Source organism: Alternaria conjuncta (genome assembly GCF_024043145.1).
Source record: "Alternaria conjuncta strain BMP 0040 chromosome Unknown scaffold_19, whole genome shotgun sequence".
In the NCBI taxonomy this organism is placed as follows: Eukaryota; Fungi; Ascomycota; class Dothideomycetes; order Pleosporales; family Pleosporaceae; genus Alternaria; species Alternaria conjuncta.
The window spans coordinates 416974-440762 of NW_026250108.1; the positions used below are offsets into that span (position 1 = coordinate 416974).

The window sequence follows — 23789 nt, forward strand, 5'->3', positions numbered from 1 at the left end:
GATGCACGATGTTCCGTTGGTGACAATTCCGAGCATCTCGGAACTCTTGGCTATGGGCTCTGATTCCCCAAGTTTTCATACACAGCCTTGATATTGACATATACATAGGTAGTAAAAATGGGAGGCTTCTTCATGTAGCACAACGAAGATATCTGTATTTACGACTGGACATCTCTACTCTGGGTCTAAAGCCCACCTGAAAGCGCACAGCCCTATCAATCGCAGATGCCTAACATTGAAAGACTCGAATTTGCACAACCCACGCTCACCGAAGACGCCCAGAATGCAGATCGATAGTATTAGCACGAGCGAACTATGTCACGTTAGCGAGTCAAACCTACGGAAAGCGCAGTGTACTTACCTTCGTCTTATGCACCAGCTTCCAAATGATGATCGGAACTATGAAAAGTGGGATGCCAATATACGACGCGATGAAATCGCCCGTACTCCAGTTTCCCTTCAAGAAAACAGGGAAACCTGTGATCAACGTAATGATAGTAGATCCGATGAAACCATACCACGCGGTGAAAGGTTGGAAGGGGCTCTTCCAAGGCAAGCTATCTCGGCTGAGTCCTTGCGCTTTCATGGCAGCATGGAAGCGAATGAAGCAGAAACATAATGTCGCCCAGGCGATCAAGCCTGCGACAGTGCTAAGGCTCACTAGCCATCCAAATGCTTGCGCGGCACCTCCCTCGCCCAGACTGAGATAGGCCAGAGGTCCAAATAGCCAAGAAGCAAGAACTGCGTAGTATGGCACTCCGTTCTTCCAGGTGCGACCGAAGATTTGTGGAAGCTGGCGATCTGTGGTCATGGCGACAATGATGCGGGATCCGACCCAGCAGTATGAGTTACCAGCCGACCAGGCAGAGATGAGAATACAGGCGTTGACGATCGAAGGCAGTACGCTTATGCCGGCCTGTTTGATCGCAATGACCCATGGCGAGGAGTTGGCGTTTCCAGTGCCTGATACGAGACCCGGATTCCTGGGATCGACGATAATTCCAATCAGAAGAGCGCCTAGGATGTAGAACAGGGCGATGCGGAATGTGACCCTTTTGGCCGACTTTGGGATGGCCGAGTGTGGGTTGATGCTCTCAGCGGCAGTGATGACCACCACTTCGACACCGATAAAGGAGAACGCTGCGTTGACGAACGAAGCTAGGAATCCCAGGAAGTGACCTGTCGGTCCCGTGATGCCATTGTAATCCACCCAAGCGCCTGGGTTGTTCCAGTAGCGGAAGCCAATTGTTTCACCGTTTGGCGCTCCTCCGGAGGTAATGACGATGGAAACCAGAATGAGTCCAAGGAAGCATGCAATCTTGATTGCACCAGCGACGACTTCGGATTCGCCGAACCAACGTACACTCAGCAAGTTGGTAGCCAGGATGAGAACCAGACTGATAGAAATGACAACGGCAGGCGACATGTCAGTCCAATAGCCGACGAGGATAGCGGATGCCGAGCATTCGGCAGCAATGGATATGGTATAACAATACCCGTAGCTGATAGCCAGAGAGAAACCAACTGCCGGATCGATAAACCGACTCGCAAAATGCGGAAACGAACCAGCCGTGGGGATCTGCATCACAGTAAGTAACTACAACTCAAACCAGCCACTAAAGAATACAAACCACAGTAGCCAACTCCGCAATACTCTGCATAACACACCAAAGCACACTCCCCACAACCAAATACGCAAGCAACAGACCCGCAGGCCCAGCACTCGCATACGCAGACCCCGTTCCGATGAAAAGACCCGTGCCAATTCCGGAACAAAACCCTATCATGGTAACATGATAATTCTTTAGCCGCCGCTGCGTAGCCCCATGGCCACCAACATTGAGTTGCGGTTCGAGAATGGGTTTGCCGTCGTCGGAGCCGTGGTGGTCGATGTGTGGTGAGCTTTCGATATCGTGCTGGTGGATTTGGTCCAACATCTTCGACTACGATGTGACCGCGGAGACAAGGCTCTGGGGTATTGTTGGAGAACGCACAGGCGGTAGTGTGGCGGGGATGTGTACCCAGGTAATGTCAGGGACCGCACTATGAAGTTGTTCTGGTGCTATGTACTATACTTGGCCTTGTGTTCGCCCGTCCCTGAAATTCTTTTCGGCGCTATCAAAGCACGTCATGTAAATCTGTTGTGAGCCTGGACCACCATGTGGTGGCGCGGAATGCAGTTGGGAAGTACTATACGAATACCTAGGTACCCATCATGGTGCGTCGTTTTGGGCGTTTGAACCATGCTCCAGCGTTTAAGCGGCTAGACATCTATCAGGCATTATCGATAGACTTACTCAGTTGTAGACCCTTTCTTGACAGGTGTAAAGCGTAGCCATGTGATTTGTTAGATGGACTAGTTTCCACTAAATCGTGAATTTCCGGAAGGGGCCGATCTTAGCGCGATGAAGTTTTCTTGATGTTCGCACTACCAGGACTGTTTTACGCTAATTCGGTCCGCTCAACAACAGAATTGTGGGTAAGATCATAGCGTGCTCGTTTCCTAGCATGACGAATTCATCTGTTAAATCGCTCAGACCTTTACTTTCAGCGTCCAACGCCTTCCCAAACATGCCCACCGACTGAACAAGAAGCTGATAAGACTCAAACCGAGAATCGCGCAGAAGAAAGCTACCATGGGCTGGGGTCCAACTGTTTCGACTAGTTCTCCACTGATTGGAATGCAGACCAGCGTTGCGAGGGAAGCGATGAAGTACATGCTTCCATAGTATCGACCAAATTCCTCTGCCCTGCATAATTGCCCTACACATGCAGGTGTCAACGCCATCCAGGAACCTGTTCCGAAACCGAAGAGCGCTGCGAAAGCGTACAGTGCTGGAAGCGATGTTGTACCGAGTGGCAGCCATAGGGCTAGCATCCAGAGCAAGGTGAATACGATCATGATGAATAGAGTGTTGAATCGACCAATCTTATCAGCGGCATACCCGGGTAGTAGGCGCCCAAGGCAAGAGACACCATTGAGCACAGCGATAAGGTAGAAGCCAGTGTCAGGCGGGAAGTTCGTACTCAGCGTTGCGTATGTAGGCATGATGCCCAGTCCACCGAAGAGAACGACCTCGAACCCGAAAACACTCAACGTGAATAAGCTCAACCTCAGATCGCCGTAGATAGAGAGTGAGATGATGGCTTTCTTCTTTGCGGCGGCAGACGGCGGGATGCGAGCTTTCATCAGGATATTGGCGATGATGAAGCAAAAGAGGAAGACAAAGCCCAGTATGCGAAGGGACCACGAGTAGCCATACTTTGGGAGAGTAGTCCGCAAGACCAACGGAATCGTCAGACCACCAGCAGAGCTACCCATCATAGCGATGCCTTGCGTAAGACCTCGTCGCTCCTTGAACCAATGCGCAACTACTGCGAGACTCGTAGTCGTCAGCATGGCGCCAGAAAAGCCTCCCAGTACGCCACAGCAGAGGATCATCTGCCAGAACTTGTCGCATTCAGCAAGCAGAAAGATCATCAAGAGAAACATGACACTTCCTGTCAAAGCGATCCATCGCGGCCCATACCGATCGAAGAGCGGTCCCACCCAGATGCCCAGAGCAAGTGACAGGTAGACAAAGACCGACGGGATCCATCCGATATCACGTGCCGACATGTACGAAAGCTGGTTTTGGCCCCAGTAGTCCTGAAGCGTGCCAATGGATACCATGAAGCCGAAGGAAGGAAACAGCATCAACCACGCCGATGCGACAACGAGCCACGCGCGTAGCCCACCCTCGGGGAAATCGTCTTCAGCGTCAACAACGGGTATCCCAGGCTCTTCATCAAGTTCGTCGATAGGCTGCGTTCGATGCGACCGTGTGCGCCCATGCGATCTGACTTCCATCTCGTGATGCGCAGACTGTTTCGCCTCGCTTCCCGCCTTCGACCGTCCTGTCATCTTCGACACCGTCCTCCTCAATCCATCCCAAATCTCATCAGGCTCCTCATAAGCATAGGGTCTTCCGTCGCTCGTAGTCGGGATGTCCTGCATCTGGACAACAGGATTGGCGATTGGATCCATCTTGAACAAAACCCCCTTCTTGTACCCTTTTATCGTCTTTCGAAAGATAAACAACAGCAGATTGCGTCAAGCGCTCGTAGCGTCAACCAGAAAGATGTCTTATCCGTTCGTTCAGAAGTTTGGTCGTCGACCACACGAGCCTACCGTGCCTTATACAACAGCGACAACACCCGGATTCGCATGCCTCATCGAGTAGAGTAGCTTGGCGCAAAAAACGCATCTATGACAGCGACCAGACGCATAGGGCGTGTTAACGCTCGATGCGCCCTACCCTATCGGCGGAGCGACGGTTAGTGGAGCGGCGTGTCTGGGCCTGCCCCGCCTTCAACCGTTGATCAGCATCTTCGGAGCTTTTTGGCATATTCCGATTATTCCTAGATGCACTTGCTCGTACTCCGAGATCGCCATGGTGGAGAAAAGGGCGGAAGGCGTGTGAAGTTTGCCAGGGCGCGGTGTGGGCTGGGATGGTCGAAATCGTGATTTTCGCGAGGGTTGCACTTGCGATGCCGGCAGAAGGCCGCGGAGTTGGTGGCTGGTGTATTACTAAGCCAATTTTGCAATGACTGAGTTGAGTGCATTTCATTGTTCTAGAATGCTACTACAAAGTTCCGCTTTGCTACTTTCAAGCCTGCGCTTCACTTCGGCACAGCCGTAATGACAGAATGATACCTCACCTCGTCATAGCAATGCACATCCGCGATCTTCAGTCCCGCGCTCTCCAGTAACTTCATCCAGTCCTCGTTGCTCCGCTCGATACCACCCAGCGACGCCATCATCGCAAGATCCATCATAGCGACCTGCCAAGGCACCCTCGTCTCCGGTAGAACCACCTCATCGATCAGGATGCGCGATTCCGAACCCATGGCAGGGACGATGTTTGAGAGGATGCGAATGCAGTCTTCATCCGTCCAATCATGCATAATATGTCTGAGATAGTAGAACTTCGCTTCACGAATAGGCTGTGGGGTGAAGAAGTCATGGGCTTGGAACTCGATACCGTCCACGTGAGGCGCATGCGCAAGTGTTGAAGGCACATCCTGAACGACGGTGCGGCCGCGTAGTTCGGGAAACTTGTTCTTGAATGCGACAGAGTGTTGGCCAAAGCCTCCGCCGATGTCGACCAAAAGCGCAGAGTCATCCGTGGGCTTGAAGTCGCCGACAACTACTTTAGCTGGGTATGAAGACACCCAGCTATCGACAGAGTCGAGCACCATAATGTGACCGAGTGCTTTCATCTGCTCGCCATCCTGTTTCATCCACTCGAATGGTGTAAGGTCCGTCTTCATAGCCGCATGGAAGGGTAGGTCTTTGGAATTGGTGATGTCCTGGTATTTGTGCTCTTTCAAATAGCCAGGCAGTGCTTGCATAACCGGCAAATGGAGTTTCGACAGATGCGGCGCGGCGCCGTTGACGTGCGGGTTGGCGAAAACGCGCGTCGCACGGTTTGCTCCAAAGGTATTCTTCTTGACTTCCGCGATGAGTCCGAACGACGCCATTGACCGGAGCAGATGCGCGAGTAGATTGGGCGCAGCACCAGTCTTCTGCTGGAACTCATCGTGTGTTACTGGTGTTGTCGATGAGGCGAGCGTGGTAAAGATGTTGAGATCGATACCGACATCGATGAGGGCCCATTGAAGAGGCTGGCTACGGATCAGTAAATGCATGCAATTGATGGGGAAGACTTACTGCCATAGCTAGGCTGAACATCATCTCCCAGTCGCTGTAGAGATCCTTCAGCAGGTCCCGAATCTGCTCCTGAATTTGTTGTCTTTCTCGGGCACTGCCCTTGGCGTATGCCTGGCGGATATGATCTGCTGCTGCTTCCATGATTGCGGGCTTGAAACTGTATACTAGGGTTTGTGCTGGAAGGAAGAGGCGTTGTAATTGCTGAGTTGATTCACTTCCATTATCGCAGGCTTCGATCTTTATACTCCTTCTCTACTCGCACGACTATCTCGGTTTCCTCGGTCGTACATTCCGTCTTCCGCTCAAGAGCTTTTTGTTGACCGAGATGTGCGAGATTCAGGTTGGTAGTGTGGAGATGTCCGTAGACAGCAGCGAGATGGCCGAAAAGACCGAGAAGACCAGTACGGGTTCCTCCAATGCACAATCTGCTGCTGGTATCTTCGAGAAAGCCTTCTCTCGGCTTTTAGGTTCCCTTTGGATACATGTTAATCCATCCACGATGGATTGAGGCTAAACGATAATGGTGAGTCCCATTGCCTAAATAGGAAGGTTTTGCTTGGGTGTAGATGACGGCACTCAATGCCGCCAAGGTCCCCAATGTCCGGGTTGGCCCAATGTCCCCCATGACGCCCATGCCTGCCACGCCACGCTCGTCCAACGCCAGCGACCTGTACTTCACCAAAGCCAAGCCTCATAACGCAACATTACACTTCCAGTATGAAGTATCCTGAAGCGCGCGCGCAATATTATGCATCTCACTCGAGCATCCAGCGACGGTCGTTGTTGCGGACACGAACAGAATGAACGTCGCCCTTTAGGTTGGGTCAAACCGACAAGGCCTCAGCATGTGTGCATATCGTGGGAACACCTGAAAGGTGGTATCAGGACAGGCTGGCCATAGGATTACAGTTGAGTATGTCCTGTGCTCTTCATCCAGAACGCTGCCGTGCTGTTGAAGCCCGCCATGTTGACGTTGCAGTCACGTCTGTGGCGGATTGCCAATGCGCAGCGGACCGGATGTGACGGATATTGGCTATACTCCCGCACGACTAAGATGCCTTCGCATCCTGATGTCTTCCAAGTCTTCGAGGGTGTCTTGCTGACATGTCAATGCGTCCATGGAGAAGGGTCTTCGGACGCAGGCGCTATGATCGCTGGCAAGCTTAGCGTTCGAGATTCAAGTGGAGCTCATTATTCCGCCGACGCTTGAGAAATACCGCCATTCAGAAGAAAGCGCTAGACTCAACACATGCAGCACCAAGCATTCGGGCGGTCTCGTATACATGGCTTGGGAGGCTTATCTTCACAAATTTTGAGCCGCATGTTGCAGCGTCGCGCAACGAAAACACCGTTAAGAATGCTCGCAAAGGTCGCAACGGCTCTGTCCCATGAGTATGTAGTAACCAAGTCGGACAGTAGGCCTGAACGAACCCACAGACGAACAAATGACTGGTGGAAGAACAGATAAATGGGTCTGCGGAGGCCAATGGTGGAGTCTGGGGTCGGACAGGTTCCTCCACATGATAACGACGCAATACTGGGGGACAGCACAGCCGGTGGTGCCACCCTCGGCGGCTGGTGTTTTGATCTAGGTATTTATTGAAAAGCCTACCTCGCTCTTTTTGTACGCAGACAAGTCAACCCGAAAAGCTGCGACGACATAACCAAGATGCCGTCCAAATTCTTCAAGAACCGCAGGGTCTATCTACTGACCAGTGTTGCCTACATGGGCTCGCTGCTGTTCGGTAGGCGCCCGCTGTCTCCATTCATGAGCAAGAGCTAACACTATGGAAGGTTATGACACCGGAGTAATGGGCAGCGTGCTCGCGCTCAAAGCTTTCAAACAGGACTTTGGCTTACCAACAGACTCATCTGGATTCTCCGACTCGAAAAATGCATCGGTATCGTCGAACGTCGTATCGCTTCTTACTGCAGGTTGCTTTTTCGGTGCCATCGGGGCCGCTTGGATCAACGAACGGTTCGGTCGACGATTGTCTCTTATGGGCTTCTCCCTCGTCTTCCTTATCGGTGCCGCAATCCAGACTGCCGCTCATCATGAGATTGGCGTCATCTACGCAGGTCGCGTCATCGCAGGGCTCGGCATTGGAGGCATGTCATCTATCACCCCGGTATTCGTCTCGGAAAATGCGCCCCCAGCTCTTCGGGGACGTATCGCTGGTCTTTTCCAGGAATTTCTAGTCATCGGTAGTACCTTCGCTTACTGGCTGGATTACGGTGTTGCGCTCCACATGCCCACGTCAACGAAGCAATGGAGAGTGCCCGTATCAATTCAACTCATCCCAGGTGGTTTCATGTTGATCGGACTTTTCTTCCTAAAGGAGTCTCCGCGGTGGCTGATGTCAAAGGGTCGACAAGAGGAAGCTGCGCAATCGCTTGCGTTCATTCGCTGCGAGCAACCCGATAGCGCTGAGCTCCAAAAGGAGTTAGCTGAGATTCGCGCTGCAGTCGAGGAGGAGTTGAACCAAACTGAGGGCATAACATGGAAGGAGGTTCTCCTTCCCGGCAACCGATACCGATTTATCACTGGTTTTGTGCTCATGTTCTGGCAGCAGTTCAGCGGAACAAACTCGATCGGTAAGATGAAGATCTTTGGAGCTGAACTTCGCTATCTGACCCTCCTTCAGGCTATTACGCTCCTCAAATCTTCCAGACCATTGGTGTATCAGCAGCCAACGCTTCGCTGTTCGCAACGGGTATTTATGGCACAGTCAAAGTCATTACGACTGGAATCTTCTTGATCGTTGGTATCGACTTCATTGGCCGAAAGTACTCGCTCATGGCTGGCGCGGCATGGATGGCGTCCATGATGTTCATCATCGGTGCTGTTCTCGCTACAAACCCACCAAACCCAGATTCTGGTTCGGTTTCGTCCGCCTCCATCGCCATGGTCGCCATGATCTACCTTTACGTCATCGGGTACTCAGCTTCTTGGGGTCCCGTCCCATGGGTTTACCTTGGAGAGATTTTCCCGACGCGACTCCGTTCGTACGGTGTAGGAATGGGAGCAGCAACACAATGGCTCTTCAACTTCGTCATTACGAAGATTACACCAGCGGCAATCAACTCCATCGGGTAAGACAATGACTCTACCAACTACATACAAAACATACACTAATATCATCCTTCGCAGGTGGAAAACCTTCCTCATGTTTGGAATCTTCTGTCTTTCCATGGGCATCTTTGCTACGTTTTTTATCAAAGAGACGAAAGGGAAGACACTTGAGGAGATTGACATCCTATTCGGTGACGTGTCGGCTGAGCAGCGTCGCCAAGATGTCGAGGCGGGCATGAAGGAGGAACAGCGAAAGCACTCGGTGAAGTACATGGAAGACACTACCGAGCTCGAGAACAGAGCAGGCAAGGACTAAGTAGTTCTTCTAAAGCGACACCGAGGATTCTTCTGGTTTGTAGATCGATGAACATGCTTCAGCAGACAACGGTGAAACTTGGCGACAAGCTGTAGCCGAACTCAACCAAAGAGCCTTTTTACCTTGATTTGACGTGCGCATCAATCGATTGTTTCCTGTCAAGATGGGAAGACGATAACCCATCTGATATGCCGGATGTCGTTGCGATGCGGGACGATGGGACCGTTTTGGGAGGCGGAACAGGTGGGGGCTTGGTCAATACCCGAAGGGGCTAGCGTCGTTATCACAGGGGCAATGGCAAGAGGCCTCCGACATTTCGACGCGCTCCTTCGTCTTCGCATCACGACAAGCACGATTTTCATCAGTCCACGGGTGCTGCATCGCTTTCGAACATGCTGCCATCGTTCCTGCTTCCATATTGACATCCATTTGCATCATGTGTCCCACAAGGCGATACTGTAAGCCCAGTGTGGGGAGACCCCGAAGTCAGCTTTCACGTTCAAAGGCTCTTATCGCAGGTTTAGCTCATCCCGATTCGCTTGTTACGACCAACAGGAAGACTCAATATGCAGTCTCGCAGCCCTCAGCATCGACCGTTTACCATAATATCGGAACCACTGTATGATTACGGACGCCACAAAAGCCTCACAACCTTCGCGATATGCGCGACGTATTGATCACACGAGATGCACAGCGAAACCAGACCGGGTAAAGCTACATGGCTGCATGCTGACTGCGCGCCCGATATGGCATACGTCTGTGCCGGCCCGTATCGGATGGCCAAGACGAGACCTGGGCCGCATCGTATGAGGCAGTACGAGTCAAGAGAAGGGGATACAGTCTTTGCACCACCCCAAACCTCAGGCTACCACCAGCTTGGATGTATGTGGGGCATATCATGGGCAGTAGAGAAGAGGGGTGTCGCCAGTGCTGTGACCAGAAGCCTGTATAAGGTACCGGCATGGTAGCCTCCAAGAGAGCAAGCTTCGTCGTAGAAGCCTTTAGACATCATCAATCTCAATCCCGTGTTAGCGCTTTCCAGAATGGTCTTCGGGTTCTCGCTTCTTTCAACCCTTCTTGCGGCGCAAGCTGCCTCTGCGTACAACTTCCCATATGAGGGTATACAGCTGACGGACTCGGATGTGGGGACCAACCCTGACTTGGCTTTCGGCAAAGCAAACGAGAGCGACATACCTTCTTGCAAGAGCTATACAGGCTACGACGGCTGGCCATCACCGACGCAATGGAATGCCTTGAACATCAGTCTTGGAGGAACATTGCTTAAGGGTATTCCACCCGCTGCTGCCTGCTATGATGGCGAGTACAAGGATACTGCAAAGTGTTCAAACGTCAGGCGACGTCAAAGCGATGCTCTCTTCGCGTATGTAGTTGCAAACCTTACCCTCGGTTGAAAGCTAACTTACTTCATCTAGCAAGGAAGACCCACTGGTACCGTTTGGGCAGTGGACTTTACACAATCCATGCCCCGTACCTGCAGCTAGCGTCACGCCTCCCCTGTCTAGCTGCAAACTCGTCAGCTTTCCTGCATTTGTCGTCAATGCTACTACAGTCAAAGACGTGCAGCTCGCAGTCAACTTTGCCAGGAACAACAATATCCGTTTGACGATCAAGTACGTCCTCAGGAAAGATACCAGCCCTAAACTGACCATAGTAGAAATACCGGCCATGACTTTCTCGGCCGAAACACCGGCGGTGGCGCACTTCAAGTCTGGGTGCATCGCATGAAAGCATTCGAGTACTTACCGACGTACGAAGTTGGTCCGTACGATGGTCAAGCAGCCCGAGTTGGAGCGGCGCTCGAACAACATGAAGTGTATGACGCCATGAGTGCACATGATATAACGCTTCTAGCTCCTGGGTCTTCTACTGTTGGAGCTTATGGCGGTTACATGCAAGGCGGAGGATTCTCGTACATCACTTCAAAGTATGGCCTCATGGCAGACCAGGTACTTGCTTTAGAGCTTGTTACCGCGGACGGCAGGTTTGTGCATGCAGATCCGATCGAGAACACGGACCTGTTCTTCGCGATTAGGGGTGGCGGGCCTGGTAAGCTTCCAAAGTACCTCCACAATTATCTCCGATACTGACCTATATCTAAGGAAACTTTGGCATCGTCACATCTGCGATTGTAAAAGCGTATCCGCCTACGGCAGTCGCACGAAGCGACTTCACATTCCAGACCGGCCCAGTGTCCAGTAACGACAAGACCACCGTTCGCGTATCTAATGACACCTTTTGGAAGGGTATGAAGGTCTATTTATCGCACAATTTACGCATCAATGATGCCAAAGGCATTATGTCAAACTACATCACCAAGGCCTCTGGTACCTTCACCCTATCAAACCAAATCACCAAACCGGGCGTCACCATCGAAGAGATGAGAAAGCTCATGGCGCCGCTCATCAAAGATCTCAACGACGTTGGCATTTCACTAGTCAACCCCGAGCCAAAGTTCTGGAGTACATATGCAAAGTTCGGTGCCCTGCCCGGCGGTCCAAGCGGTGGTACTAGTAACAGTCGTCTTGTGAGCCGGCTTGTTCCCCGATCCAACTTCGCAGACCCAACCTCCCAGACATTCAATACCACCATGGCAGCCATCCGCTCATTTGTCGAAGAAGGCGGCTACAGCTTCCACTCCGTGGACTACGCACCAACACTCGAAACAGCCGGCTATCCCGGCTCCGACTCTGCGGTCTCGCCGCACCTGCGCAACGCAGTCATGCACATGACCGGCTTCGATAGTCGGCAATATGATGCTAGCCTCTCTGACGAGCTCTGGAAGTCATCGCATGCTCGCCTCAACTCGTACGTGCAAAAGCTCAGAGATGCGACGCCGCTTAGTGGTGCGTACATGAATGAGGCGGATGTTGCGGAGCCGAACTTTCAGTATAGTATGTATGGTGATAACTACGATAGGCTGCTGAAGATCAAGGAGGAAAGAGATCCTTGGGGGTTGTTCTATGCGGTTACGGGTGTGGGTAGCGAGAGTTGGTTCGTTGAAGGGACGGGAGGACTCCCTACTCAGCAGGGACGACTATGTAGGGTTGATGTATAGGAATCCTCGGCTGAAGGGCTCTTCAGATATTGTGCTTCTCTATTCTGTGTAGGATGTCTCTGGCTGCTAATGTCGTGCGCCTGTTGGTGGCCGACGGTCACTCATGTCTTTTCGCTGGGGCATGAGGGTGTTTAGCTTTACATCTGATCTCGAGAAACAGGTGTCATGTACATTTCGCTTGGCCGTGGACTCTGCTTGCGTTGAATCTGAGTCAATTTTCGGTTAGTGAAAGCAGTCTCACTACACCTAGGTATATATCCGTTTGTCTTGTCAGCTGTCTTTCACTTTGCTGGCTCGTGCTCAGGCTTGGCGTCCATACAAACAATTGCGTCGCCCTTTCTGCACTAGTTCTTCTGATAACCCAACCTCCGCGCTTTACCTATCGATCGCGTTCAATTCTCAACAAGCTCAAACAATCGCCATGGACAACACATCCTCTCCTCTACTCGAACAGGGCCAATCCGCCCGCGTCTTGGGCGTCGTGGAGATGCTCGAGAACATACTGCTCAATCTCAGCCCCGCCGATACTCTACGAAATGCACAAGGGGTCTCAAAGTTCTGGCAAGAGGTTGTTCAAGGATCAAATGCCCTTAAGAAGAAGTGCTTCTTGGTTGCCGACGAGAAGAGCGAAGAGGAAACAGACCGTCGGTTGTTTCTCGGGGCGCATCTTCCAGACTTGAGCAATCCCCTACTTGCAAAATGGAGCCAGTTTGGAGACCTTGAGGAACTTTGTCAACTGACAGAGGTGACTCCGGGTACTCTTCGCGCACTATTCGCCGACGACCCGACAGCCGACGAACCAGATGCCATCCGCCGACTACAATACAAAGTGGGCATCCAGGACTATTTCGAGACGCTCAATGACGATAAAGAGATCATCCCTCTGACGATCAACGTGGGCCGTCAGTGTCGCGGCTTTTGGCCTGATGATGAATACGACCCGCGAACCTACGAGTCGCTGCTTGACATGTCACGGTTGAACCCGCTGCTTCGCCGATCGTGGGCAGGGAAAGCGTCCGCTATCTTCACCGGCTACGAGAAACACATGATCTTCTTACTGGGCGACAACTTCAACGAGGGCTGCGAGTACTTCACATACATTCGGGAATTTCTGGAAACCTTCGCAAATGCCATGAGCACCGATGCGTCAAGACGGCCCTGGAGAACGGTTCAGATCAGTTCACCTGCCGTCACGAAACTTACCATCATGACCTCTCTACCTGGGTGGTTCGGCGCTGGAACTCACGATTATCTCGGTGATGCTGGTATCACGATGCTTGATTTCGCGCACGTGTTCATCTGGACGATCCGGAAAGCTTTGGAGGACTATTCTCCAACTGATCTGGAGTACTGGATGGGTCAAATGCGTTCGTTCAAGCGAGGTGGCAGGACATGGAGGAGCTACATGCGCTCATACAAGAAAGAGCGAGACCTCATCGAGAAGTTGATGGACCGAATTGACGACATGAAGGGTATATGGTAGTATCGCTGGAGGTTATTGGTTCACTATAGTCACGACCTCTAGGTCTGAGAGACGTGTTGGTACATTGTCTGTAATATGTGTGCAACTTCTGATACGAATATGAACTCTCCTCTACAGAGTCAGGTGCCTCAAGCACTACTAAATTTGAATAACTTATATTTCGCAACTCGTCCCATAACCTATAGCAGTGAAGGTCGACCCATGTTTATGGCGCCTTGCCCGCATAATCAGATGTCATCCTGACTACGTTGACCAACCGTCGGATAACCGTTAGCTATAGCGTCCCAACTCCTTTAAGCTTCGGAAAAGCCTTGCAAAGTTTTTAGGCGCTCACGTAGAAGTGACCGACTGGGTCCAGTAGTCTCGTGAGCTCATTAGCCGCGGCGAGATCTTGTTGGGGGACGTAGAGCGCGTTAGAACGCCCAGCAGATTCGAGCCGCTCGACGAAGTACCTGGCGAGAAGTAACAGAAGATCATCGACCAGTACACCAGTAGCGCGACGGAAGCTTTTGAAGCGATGGACAAAGTGTACCCGGGTAGAGCGGTTGGAGATCTCCAAGTGCATAACCAAGCTGACGGTGGTGAAAGCGGGATTCGCGAGCGAAGATTTGATCCAACTAGCGGTAGGGTTTCTCTGTACCTGGAGCAATATCTCCTCGATTGCTCGCGAGACTTTGGTGGAGGAGAGGCCCAATTTCGAAATGGGTAAGGGGTCCTCCATGAAGACTATTGCATGGGAGCCAAAGCCAGTCCAAAAGAAACCATCTTTAATCCAAAGATTGCTGGCGATGAATGGGTGTATGACTGACGGACGGACTTGGGTTATAGGCGCTTCCCAGTCCCAACTTCGACTTCCGGGGTTCAACCTTGGGAGCCGATCTTTGCCTGATGGAATCAAAGCTCTGCTGACCGCAGCTTGATCTATGTAGTAGGAGTCCGCAGGAACAAAACATCTGATGGCTGCGAGATTGAGAAAAATAAAAGGTCGGTATTTGTATCCAGGAATAAGGACTCCTCCGCGCCCCTCATGAGATCCATACGCGGGAAAGATATTGCTTAAGGGGAAGTAGAGCTTGCTATCGGCTTCATCTTCTTCGACTCGGTTGGCGTCAAGCAAGAAGATCTGTCTGAGAGCGGACGATCTGTTGATGCAGTTATAGAAGGTACTGGACACCATCTGTTTGTTCGACAAAGCATCCGTCGGGCTGAGGTGTTGCAAGATATTCTCGAGAAGTTCCGCGATGCCTAGGGCCTGTTGAGTAGCGGTAAGCGTCGACGCCATCTTGACGTGGTAATGTGTAGGTGATGAGCTATAATTTCGACTTCTGTGGAATTTTCGGACGATGTGTTGAGAGCAGGTCGGCACAGGAATGAGAAAATGGAGGCCAGGAAGGAAATTTCAGCACGTCGTGACTGTGTCATCAGCGTACGGTGCGGGTGGCTTCCTCTCGCTACCAGGGAATGTCAACAGGTCAACCCGCACAGCTCGTAAAGACGAGCATGCCGCGCGAAACATCGGTAGCGCAGCAATTCGCCATGCGTTGAAAGCGGTACCGATATATTCCACATGGTGAGGCTGGGCAAGAACGCGCTGCACGAACGCGTAACGGTTGCGATCATCGCTCTAATCGATGCAACATCGTACATGCGCGTTAAATTCGCGATAAAGACGAGGCGATAGTGATTGTATGTTATAGGGGAAGAGATGCGATGGAGTAGTACGTTTGATCGAATTAAGGTGACGCGATGTGCGCGTCTCAGGAATTAGCGCCGGAGTTTTGCCGATCTCCGAACGAAGCCACCAGCTGCGTGCCATCCCCTCCCACCTCCAACCCCCAGCAGTGAGTCTACACCTGCTTCCGTCCCCGATAGTCAATACATGTATCATTCGGGCTAAGCAGATGGTCTCTCTGTTCTACCACCATCGATTACATCCATAATAGACCATCACGATGTACCGCAGTCTTACAACACCAGCATCACCGCCGTCATCACACCGGCCGCCCATCCCACCATCCTAGCACTGATATCAGCCCCAGCACTATCCCACGGCGTCTGTTCCTCCGGTACGCGGCTTCCCTCCACTGTGTTGTTCGCATTCATACACACGAACTCGACGCTGGTTTGCACCACATTCGAATCTGGGTCAACAAATCGTCCCAGTAGGACGACTGGAATCGTCTGGCGCATTAAGAGATCGTACGTCTCATTCGCAGGGGCGTAGAAGTTATCGGACGGGCTGACGCCTGCGTTTGTCCCGAACGTGTTGTAATTGTCTGGAATTTGCACCTCCTCAGGCATGTTGTTGTAGGCGCACGTGCTGTTGGTCACGTCTTGACGGACCGTGTCTGTACGAACTTATCAGCTATATGTACAAAGGCTGCAGCTCCCGAGCCGCAAGTCAATCGTATCTGTTCTGTGCGGGAGAAGAAACAAGAAAGAGAATAAGGGAGGTTTGTACAGATGCAAGGGAAGGAACGTACTGTGTGAACCGCCACTCAACATTGGACACGCCTTCTTGAACTCATCCGATACAGACGAAGTATCTTTACTAGGACAGTAACTCGAGGTATCACTAAGTGCCTTGTTCAGGTGGTCCATGCAGTCGGAGCTGATCACACCGCTACAGCTATTCGCCCCTCCGGCTTCTAACGTCGCATTGATGTTGCTCCACTGATACTTGCAGAGCTCGGTATTGTTGGGCACGTTTCCAGGTACGGAGATGTAAACATGTCCTCTGACATCGTCATAGCGAGATCCGACCAGGACAGAGACATACCACGGGTCGTCGCCGGCGTAGGAGGAGTTCCAAGTAAATTCGTGCTGGCCGGTTGAGTTCACGGCCGTGAATTCGTCGAAAAAGCCTCGGCAGGAGGAGTTTTGCGCATTGACGACCGCTGTGGTGAGGAGTCCTGATATCGTAAGGAGCAGCAACTTTGGATTGTCATATTTCCACATATTGACGTAGCATAAGGGTAAAGCTGTAGACGTTTGATCGTTTGGACTTGCGAGAATGCATTTATATGTACGTGGCGCGGTTAGGCACCCTATGGGAATGACGCACTAGCCAAGAGTGTGGTTAAAACGGACGCGATCGACAGAGCTCGGCATGCCTTACCCGTCTAAACGAACATTGTGTGGCAGTAGATCCATGTCGCGATGAGGTTAACAATCTGCAATTAACTGCGCTACGCCTGCGGAGGGCAGTGCCCGTAAGCGCTGGGGCCGTTTCAATTCTGCGCTGACGGATACTCCGACGGCGCAATAGTACTACAACATGGAGGTTTCCCCTGATACAACGCCGTACATAAGGAACTACGATACATTGTTGTCTTATAATAGAAGGAGAACAACAATGACAGCAAGAAAAAGGAGCATATGCCATCCATCAAAACCCAGCAATCAACCTGCTCCTTGCCATGCCGCCCACATCGCTCTTGCGCTTCGGCTTCTGCGGCAGGTCATCGACAATGAAGTCGCCAAGTCCATCTTCATCCTCGTCATCGTCGTGCGCATCCTTCATGTCGTTGGCAACACTCATCTTGACCAACTTCCTATCGCCTGATGATGCCTTGTTGGTGCCAGTCTTCCGCGGGCCGGGCCGAACTGGTGGTGCACGCGTGGACTTGGTCTTCTTGGGGGCAGAAGAGCAACCAGAATCGATCTTGTCGCTTCTCTTTCGCTTCCGCTGCTCTTGCTCTTTGGCTTTAGCAGCCTTGTTCTCAGCCTGCTTCTTCTCCCATACCAGCTTCTCGGCCTTGACGCGTGCATCTCGTTTCGCCTTCTTATGCATCTCACGGATCGCTTGTTGCTGCTTCGCCTCTGCTTCAGCTCGCTTACGCTTCACCTCTTGGTTGTAAAGCTTTACTTCACCCTGTGCAAAGTCGGCGGCTCTGAAACGGCAACCGAGTACCCCCATTAGCTTAGCGTAGGCCTCGTCGTCGATGATCAAGATGTTCACGAGGTGTGTCTTCCCCCCGTTGTCGATCTCAAGCCCTCGAATCTGCGCTTCCTCGAGAAGCTCTTGTTGCTTCATTACCTCGTATGAGGATATTGCTAGACGCTTTGGCTCCCTCCATGGGTTGTGCGCAACAGCCATGTACCGATCGATGGCTTGATGCTGTTGCGGGTGACGAGGGACTGTGCGCTGTCGAAGTGGTGGCGCCGAAGTTAATGTAGTCTCCGCGACGGTACGCCTTCGCGCAGTCGCTGACTTGACCTGGGTTGTATTCTTCTTAAAGGAGGGCTCTACGCCGTTGATCTCTGCGATGAGCGATGTAAACATCTTGCTAGTGTGAAAGATTAGCTGAGAAGGAGGAGTGTTTGTTGTTACGGCGACTGGGTCGTTGAAAGTAATTCAACAGGTTCAGAAGCGGTCGGTTGAAAAGGGGAGGCAAGCAGGCGGCGAAGAAGGAAGAGTCTGCATTCATTAGGGAGAGCTCCCACTCAGGTTAGTGGGTGCAGGTGATGTGATACCAAGTTTCTGGAAGTGAAAGTGAATGTACCACGTTCGGAGAGTACGGTAGAGCACGGGAGAAGGGAAAGTGGGAAGATCATTTTCACACTATGGGCAGTACTGTGGTCATTAACGGCATTGTAAGAGGTCTGGTAGTAATATTGGTTGAGTGAAGACAACTTCGTCGGCGAAACTGTGGGACGACTACACCAACACCAATGGGCTTCCTGCGATGACCCCCACAAACTCCAAAACAAGCGGTTCACCTTCAAGCCCCTGACCTTTCACCGTCTCAGCATACCACCTGACCTCCCTCCTGCGAAGCGGCGACAGCGATATCCATAGGTTCACCTTCATCCTCCTCCTCATACGCCCTACACTGGGCGATCCATGCCCTCCTGTCTTCCTCCTCATCCACCCTCCTCTGCTCCTTCCCCTCCTTCCACGCCCTCCTCTCCTCAACCATGAGGCACACCAATCTGATCCTCAGTCCCCATTCACTCAGGCTCTTTTCCTCTCCCTCGTCGAGTTGTTCTCGTTTGAGGAGTTCATGCTGCATTTGCAGCACCGTCATTTCGTTCCAGCGCGACAGGCGCGACAGTGTGGCGCCTTGGTGGTAGTATAGTGTGTCTGCTAGATGGTGCAGACTCACGCCGCGGCGCCGTTGTTGCATCAAGATGCGATGTTGAGCGGGGTGAAGCGTCGCAAAGACGGCTTGGAGAGTGCGGTAGGGGAGGAACTTGAAAGCGAGTTTGATGAGCTTTTCGGGTGCCAGTCCGTGGACGGTTGATAGGCGTTGGCAAGACATGTTGTGGTTTTGGGTTGTGCTTGCTTATGTTGTGAATGTGGTTGTGTGTTGCAACAAGAGTTTGGAATAGTATGTCTTTGGGCTTTGGGGCATGTGTGGATGTAATCGAATGGAAGGATGGAGGAGGCAGGAGATGTGAGTTTATATACTATCTGAAGAACATTGTAGAAGAGAAATGGTATCGCGTGCGTCCCGTGTTTGCGCATCCAAAACATGAGCAGATAGACTCACCCTGACCATATGACCTTGTACCTCTACCAGTAGTAAGTACCCTTATTCCTCTTAGACAGCCAGTCGCAAGACCAAAGAATAATCCAACATATCCAAGTGGCACTTTAAGCGAGCAAGACACATCAGTGCCAGACACGCAGTGACTCACAATGCGTAGCATTGAGTCAAGGTGAGGATCGTTATTTGGTTCAGGCTCCTGCTACCGGACGATGACTACAGTCTGGCAGTAGACTGGTCTATTTTGCTAAGGCTGCGTACGGTTCACCATGCGCGACCATGGCTGCCAAAGGGATGTAGTCCTCGTATATCGCACTGAGTCTTCCGGAAAGGTAGCCTATAGAACTGCTGCCAATATTGATGTTCAGCGCAAACGTGCTCTCGGTCATTACCTCCGTGCGCGAACTGATGACGCACTCGAGCTTAGCGGTGACCTGACGCACACGAGCGACTCACACGTTCCGAAGTCCGCATGTACTCAACATGAGAACTGACATATTATAAGAAAGAGAAGCTAACACCGGATACGTATGTATTCCTATCGGCGACTTGTGAAGCGCAAATATTCGTCTCCACCATTCTGTCCCACTTAAGTACGCTCTTGCACCCCTTCTAAGAGCTCTCCTACTAGTCCTCCTCATCATAGAACGCATACTCTACCGACTCGGTAATCAACTCGCGCGCCGCAGAAAGAACCTGCGTAACAGCCTGAACAACCGTGCTCGTAGTCGTTGGCGCATACGCAGACGCAGTAGCAGCCACGGTGATTGTTGGCGTAGCCGCCAGCGTAGTACTCGGCTCGTGAGACTTGGGTGGCCAGACAAACGAGTTTGGGATAATGGGCAGAGAGGCGAAACCAAGTTGCTTCATCTCGGGCTCGCAGTCTTCGCCTTGACAGCGCACGAGACCGAATTCGGTGCGCAGCTCTTCTTCGGTGGGTAGGCGAGACGAGTTTCCTTCGTCGACGTAGAGGTCTTCGGGGCTGAAGCCGAGGCCTCGCTTCATCTTGACGGCGGGGGGCCCCGGAGGGTAGCCCAGGCCAGCATAGTCTGGGTTTCCGTAGTTTGCCGTATGTCTCTTGCGGGGACGGTTGGCTGCACGATCGTACCAAGGATCGTTGGTCATGAGAGCGAAACCCGGGTCGTCCACGAGGTCCTTAGGCCAGCACGGGTTGGCCGTGATCCCTTGATCGACAATATCTCTCGGCATGTTTGAGAATTCCAGGCTGAAAATCTGGAGCTGTGCGTACTCCGTGTGGTCCCATTTCTCGACGACTTTGCCATTATCACACTTGACTTTTTCAACCAGGCTCTTTACCGTCTTAGTAGCCACTTTGTCGTCGCAGATACGGCTGAACAGGTGCCCGGCGTCGCCGTTTTGCCCAGAGGGAATGAGGCGAATCCACACATTTCTATCGCGAGCTTGCCAAATCACGGCGGGTGGGAATTCGTCCCGCTGGCAGGACAGGTTTGGGTCACCTTGCATGTGACCCTTGATCCACTCGGTCTTGTGTTGGGTGTAATAAGAATCTTTAACCTCGCGAATGTTAATGCCATCTTTACCATCGCACGTCAATCTTCTGAGAGCAGGTCGACGGCTTATAACAGAACTGTGGTGCAGACAAGCCTGGCCCATGGAAATCTCCCCGCTGTCTTCACTGTAGATACAAGTCCTAACCTTGATATCTTCATGAGGATCTCCCTGTATTCTGTTGATCTTTGTTAAGGGTCTTAATGGGCGGGCACGTTCCGCGAGCTTGGGGTCGACCTTGGAGCACCTTGCCGCAGGTTTCGTGAAGGTGGCGGGTGGATCGCGGTCCTTTTTGGAAGTCAACGGTTTGTCGAGCTTCACATCGTAATCCTTTCCGCGGAACTTGAAGACGGATTTGCCTGCTTTTGCAATGCCCTTGGCGCAAACTTTAGCAAGAGCTGGAACGGCGGCTTGGACGGCGAGTCGTATGATCCATCCTGCATCACTCAAGTTAGAAAACAGCTCAGGTCAAAGAATGGAGCAACTCACCAATAAGGGGGATAAAGGTAAGCGGTGTCAAGGCGGCCGTGATGGCAATTCTGCAAAAGGCCGTGGCAGCGACCTCCAAGGCTAACGCTTCGGCTGCTTCCAAAGCGGCCTCTTTGGCCTTGTCCTTGACCTCATCTTCGACCTGCTCTTTAGTAATAGGGGGCTTGAAGCCAGCACAGCAGTAACTCTGTGTTCCTCCAGAGCATGTCTGATCCTCGGTGCTCGAGTGGTGATTGGTGTTCTGCGTGATCTCCGTTTCATCTTTGGCACAGCCACCAGTGCAGCTCAGGCCAAGACCACGGTAGCCGCGCCATCGGCACTTGCCCATATTAGTGCCTTTGGCGCAGCACAGCCGACGGAACTGTCCTTTGCCACAACGGTCCATTGTTGAAAGCGTCCCGGGTTGGCCGTTCGTTTGCGAAGCCTCGTATTCTCCTGACGCGCATTTCTCGCCGCATGGCGTCGTGTAGCAAACGCCCTGGGCGGCTTCGTCTTGGATGAAAATCTCGGCTGCTGCAATGTCGTCTTCGGTCCATTCGTCGGGGTAATTCAGGCTTTTGTCGTTCTGGTCGACTTGATCGATAGCCCAAACCATGAGTCCATCTGCAAACGCATCGTCAGTATGGAAGTTGCACATGTTTTGATCACTCCTTACGCAAGCACCGCGAGTTCGCGAATTCTGCCTTCTGCCTAAAAGTATCTTGGTCGTCGTACGAAACCCATTGATCATTGTCCCATTGTATCCCTGTCGCGATGATTAGCGAACCGTTTGTGGAGCTTTTTCTGCTCTTTCCTCGTACATTTGACTCCGGCTTTCAGATCATGGACCGGCTTGAGGTTCTTCTCCTTGATGAGCTCTTGGATCTCTTGTAGAGTAAGAATGCCGGAAGCCTTCGAACACCGACCCTCTTTGGCACCTCCAGAGAACGTGCATGAGCCGTCTGGCTTGTTGCAGCTCGGATCGGTGAGGGTAAACGAGCGGCCGTAATCTGTCCAACAAGTCAGATGATGTAGACGCAGAATGTGAGCAAAAGCAAACTTACAGCCTTTTCCCAAGACAACTTTGTTTGGTTTGACCCCCGCGCGCCAGAGGAGGTCCAAGGCCATGTTGATCTCAGTGATGTTGGTGTGAGTTGCGAGTTTGGGCCCAGTGTATTTCGATGCGGCGTCCCAGACACCGTGAAGGTCATATGACATCACGTTGAGCCAATCAACAGACTCTTGATGCTTGGACACGTCGAAGTGTTGCAGGTACCAATAGGATGCCGGCAGCGTTATGGTATAGCCGTACTTTCCACGAAAGGCATCCTTGATGTCTTTCGACAGCAGAACGAAGTTGGCTGAATCGCCGGCCTTGCCTCCGCGATCATCTTCCAAATGTCAGTACTGGGTGAAAGCGACGAAGATGCAAATCTTGGCTCACCAGCGGTAGGGTATTCCCAGTCCAAGTCAGCTCCATCGAATCCGTATGTGTCCATAAACTTGATGAGCTTGTTGATGAAGGTCTTGCGATTTGCTGCTGTACTGGCCATGTTGCTGAAAGCCTGTTGGTATGGGCCGGCTAGATTACTAAAGTCAGTAAATACTAGTGGGTTCGAACAAGTATCACTTACGATCGTTGAAGGACCATCCACCCACGCTGACCCAAGTTTGAAGTCCAGGCTTCTTCTCTTTCAACTTGGTGAAGCGACTCAGCAGCTTGCCCGCGTTCTTGTCCATTGGAACAATGTCGAAAGTGGTGGGATGGAAGAAGACAAAGGCAAAATTGAGGTGCGTAAAACCATCAAGATTGAGGTCTTCGGGAGACACCTTGCTGCATGCCCTAGTGTTGGCCCACGATTCGTAGTAGCCAATGTTTATGCCATCGACGCTACCACCATCTTTGCTGCAAGATGGTCGCTTGACGTCGCCGCAGCCTCCAAAGTCCTTCTGGCATCCCTTGTCGCAAAATAAGGATGTCGAACCGCAAAACCTACGTGCCAACGTCAGCTGCGAGAAAGGAGCGGTCGAGGTAATCACACGTACCCAAACTCGGAGCAACAGACTCCGAGCGGACACTGCTGCTTGCCAGGCTTGCCGTACTGGCCGCACTCTGCTTTGGCATCGCAGTTAGAGGAGCAGTTTCCGGCTCCGCACTCCGAAGGAGAGTATCCGCACAGTCCGGAGACCTATCTCATATCAGTGTTTGGTCTTGGATCAATACCAGCTACTTACACTACTACAGCATGCACCATTCACACATGGCGTTTGATCGTTGCAGGTACCGGTAGGAAGATCCAGAGCCTGAGCTGGGATATCGTTCCTCAAGATACCAAATGCCGAATTGACAAGGAAGTACGATTGTTCCACCTCGCCGTCGAATGTCTCGTTCTGGAAAGCAGAGCCATTTTGACCGCTCACAAGGCTAATTTTGAGCCAAAGGCCGAGGACTAAGCCCTGAAGAAGTGCAGACCGCATATTGAGTGACCGAATGTAAGGGGAACTTGGGGGTGCGTTTTCTCACTGCTCAAGAAGTATGGCGAAAGCCGTTAGGAAATGTGAATGAGAGGAGAATGTGGTCCGTATTGCCAAACGCTTTGGCGTCCCGGGTAGACCCGCCATAATCGCATCGATACTG

The 23789-nt window shown here is 52.0% G+C and overlaps 11 protein-coding genes across 11 annotated transcripts; 3 read left to right on the plus strand and 8 right to left on the minus strand.

The window, feature by feature from the left end:
- Positions 1–265: 265 nt before the first annotated feature.
- Positions 266–1426, minus strand: J4E85_009894 (uncharacterized protein; the record flags this gene model as incomplete). Its single annotated transcript, XM_051474112.1, has 2 exons — positions 266–313; positions 362–1426. The coding sequence occupies 2 exons, from the start codon at positions 1424–1426 to the stop codon at positions 266–268; spliced, it is 1113 nt and encodes a 370-aa protein (XP_051322189.1).
- Positions 1427–2533: 1107 nt separating this feature from the next.
- Positions 2534–4027, minus strand: J4E85_009895 (uncharacterized protein; the record flags this gene model as incomplete). The annotated part of the gene is made up of 1 exon (XM_051474113.1): positions 2534–4027. The coding sequence occupies one exon, from the start codon at positions 4025–4027 to the stop codon at positions 2534–2536; it is 1494 nt and encodes a 497-aa protein (XP_051322190.1).
- A 635-nt stretch (positions 4028–4662) lies between these two features.
- Positions 4663–5854, minus strand: J4E85_009896 (uncharacterized protein; the record flags this gene model as incomplete). Its single annotated transcript, XM_051474114.1, has 2 exons — positions 4663–5667; positions 5714–5854. 2 exons carry the CDS (start codon positions 5852–5854, stop codon positions 4663–4665), a joined length of 1146 nt encoding a protein of 381 aa, XP_051322191.1.
- Positions 5855–7382: 1528 nt separating this feature from the next.
- Positions 7383–9102, plus strand: J4E85_009897 (uncharacterized protein; the record flags this gene model as incomplete). The annotated part of the gene is made up of 4 exons (XM_051474115.1): positions 7383–7458; positions 7508–8308; positions 8359–8806; positions 8865–9102. 4 exons carry the CDS (start codon positions 7383–7385, stop codon positions 9100–9102), a joined length of 1563 nt encoding a protein of 520 aa, XP_051322192.1.
- Positions 9103–10145: 1043 nt separating this feature from the next.
- Positions 10146–12178, plus strand: J4E85_009898 (uncharacterized protein; the record flags this gene model as incomplete). The annotated part of the gene is made up of 4 exons (XM_051474116.1): positions 10146–10483; positions 10536–10733; positions 10778–11169; positions 11223–12178. The coding sequence occupies 4 exons, from the start codon at positions 10146–10148 to the stop codon at positions 12176–12178; spliced, it is 1884 nt and encodes a 627-aa protein (XP_051322193.1).
- Positions 12179–12599: 421 nt separating this feature from the next.
- Positions 12600–13661, plus strand: J4E85_009899 (uncharacterized protein; the record flags this gene model as incomplete). Its single annotated transcript, XM_051474117.1, has 1 exon — positions 12600–13661. The coding sequence occupies one exon, from the start codon at positions 12600–12602 to the stop codon at positions 13659–13661; it is 1062 nt and encodes a 353-aa protein (XP_051322194.1).
- A 322-nt stretch (positions 13662–13983) lies between these two features.
- J4E85_009900 (uncharacterized protein) lies at positions 13984–14943 on the minus strand (the record flags this gene model as incomplete). The annotated part of the gene is made up of 1 exon (XM_051474118.1): positions 13984–14943. One exon carries the CDS (start codon positions 14941–14943, stop codon positions 13984–13986), a length of 960 nt encoding a protein of 319 aa, XP_051322195.1.
- A 683-nt stretch (positions 14944–15626) lies between these two features.
- J4E85_009901 (uncharacterized protein) lies at positions 15627–16262 on the minus strand (the record flags this gene model as incomplete). The annotated part of the gene is made up of 2 exons (XM_051474119.1): positions 15627–16009; positions 16145–16262. 2 exons carry the CDS (start codon positions 16260–16262, stop codon positions 15627–15629), a joined length of 501 nt encoding a protein of 166 aa, XP_051322196.1.
- Positions 16263–17049: 787 nt separating this feature from the next.
- J4E85_009902 (uncharacterized protein) lies at positions 17050–18925 on the minus strand (the record flags this gene model as incomplete). Its single annotated transcript, XM_051474120.1, has 2 exons — positions 17050–17946; positions 18419–18925. The coding sequence occupies 2 exons, from the start codon at positions 18923–18925 to the stop codon at positions 17050–17052; spliced, it is 1404 nt and encodes a 467-aa protein (XP_051322197.1).
- An 855-nt stretch (positions 18926–19780) lies between these two features.
- On the minus strand, positions 19781–21809 carry J4E85_009903 (uncharacterized protein; the record flags this gene model as incomplete). Its single annotated transcript, XM_051474121.1, has 2 exons — positions 19781–21120; positions 21173–21809. The coding sequence occupies 2 exons, from the start codon at positions 21807–21809 to the stop codon at positions 19781–19783; spliced, it is 1977 nt and encodes a 658-aa protein (XP_051322198.1).
- A 7-nt stretch (positions 21810–21816) lies between these two features.
- On the minus strand, positions 21817–23629 carry J4E85_009904 (uncharacterized protein; the record flags this gene model as incomplete). Its single annotated transcript, XM_051474122.1, has 7 exons — positions 21817–21917; positions 21973–22161; positions 22216–22542; positions 22596–22733; positions 22786–23110; positions 23218–23340; positions 23411–23629. 7 exons carry the CDS (start codon positions 23627–23629, stop codon positions 21817–21819), a joined length of 1422 nt encoding a protein of 473 aa, XP_051322199.1.
- Positions 23630–23789: the final 160 nt, after the last annotated feature.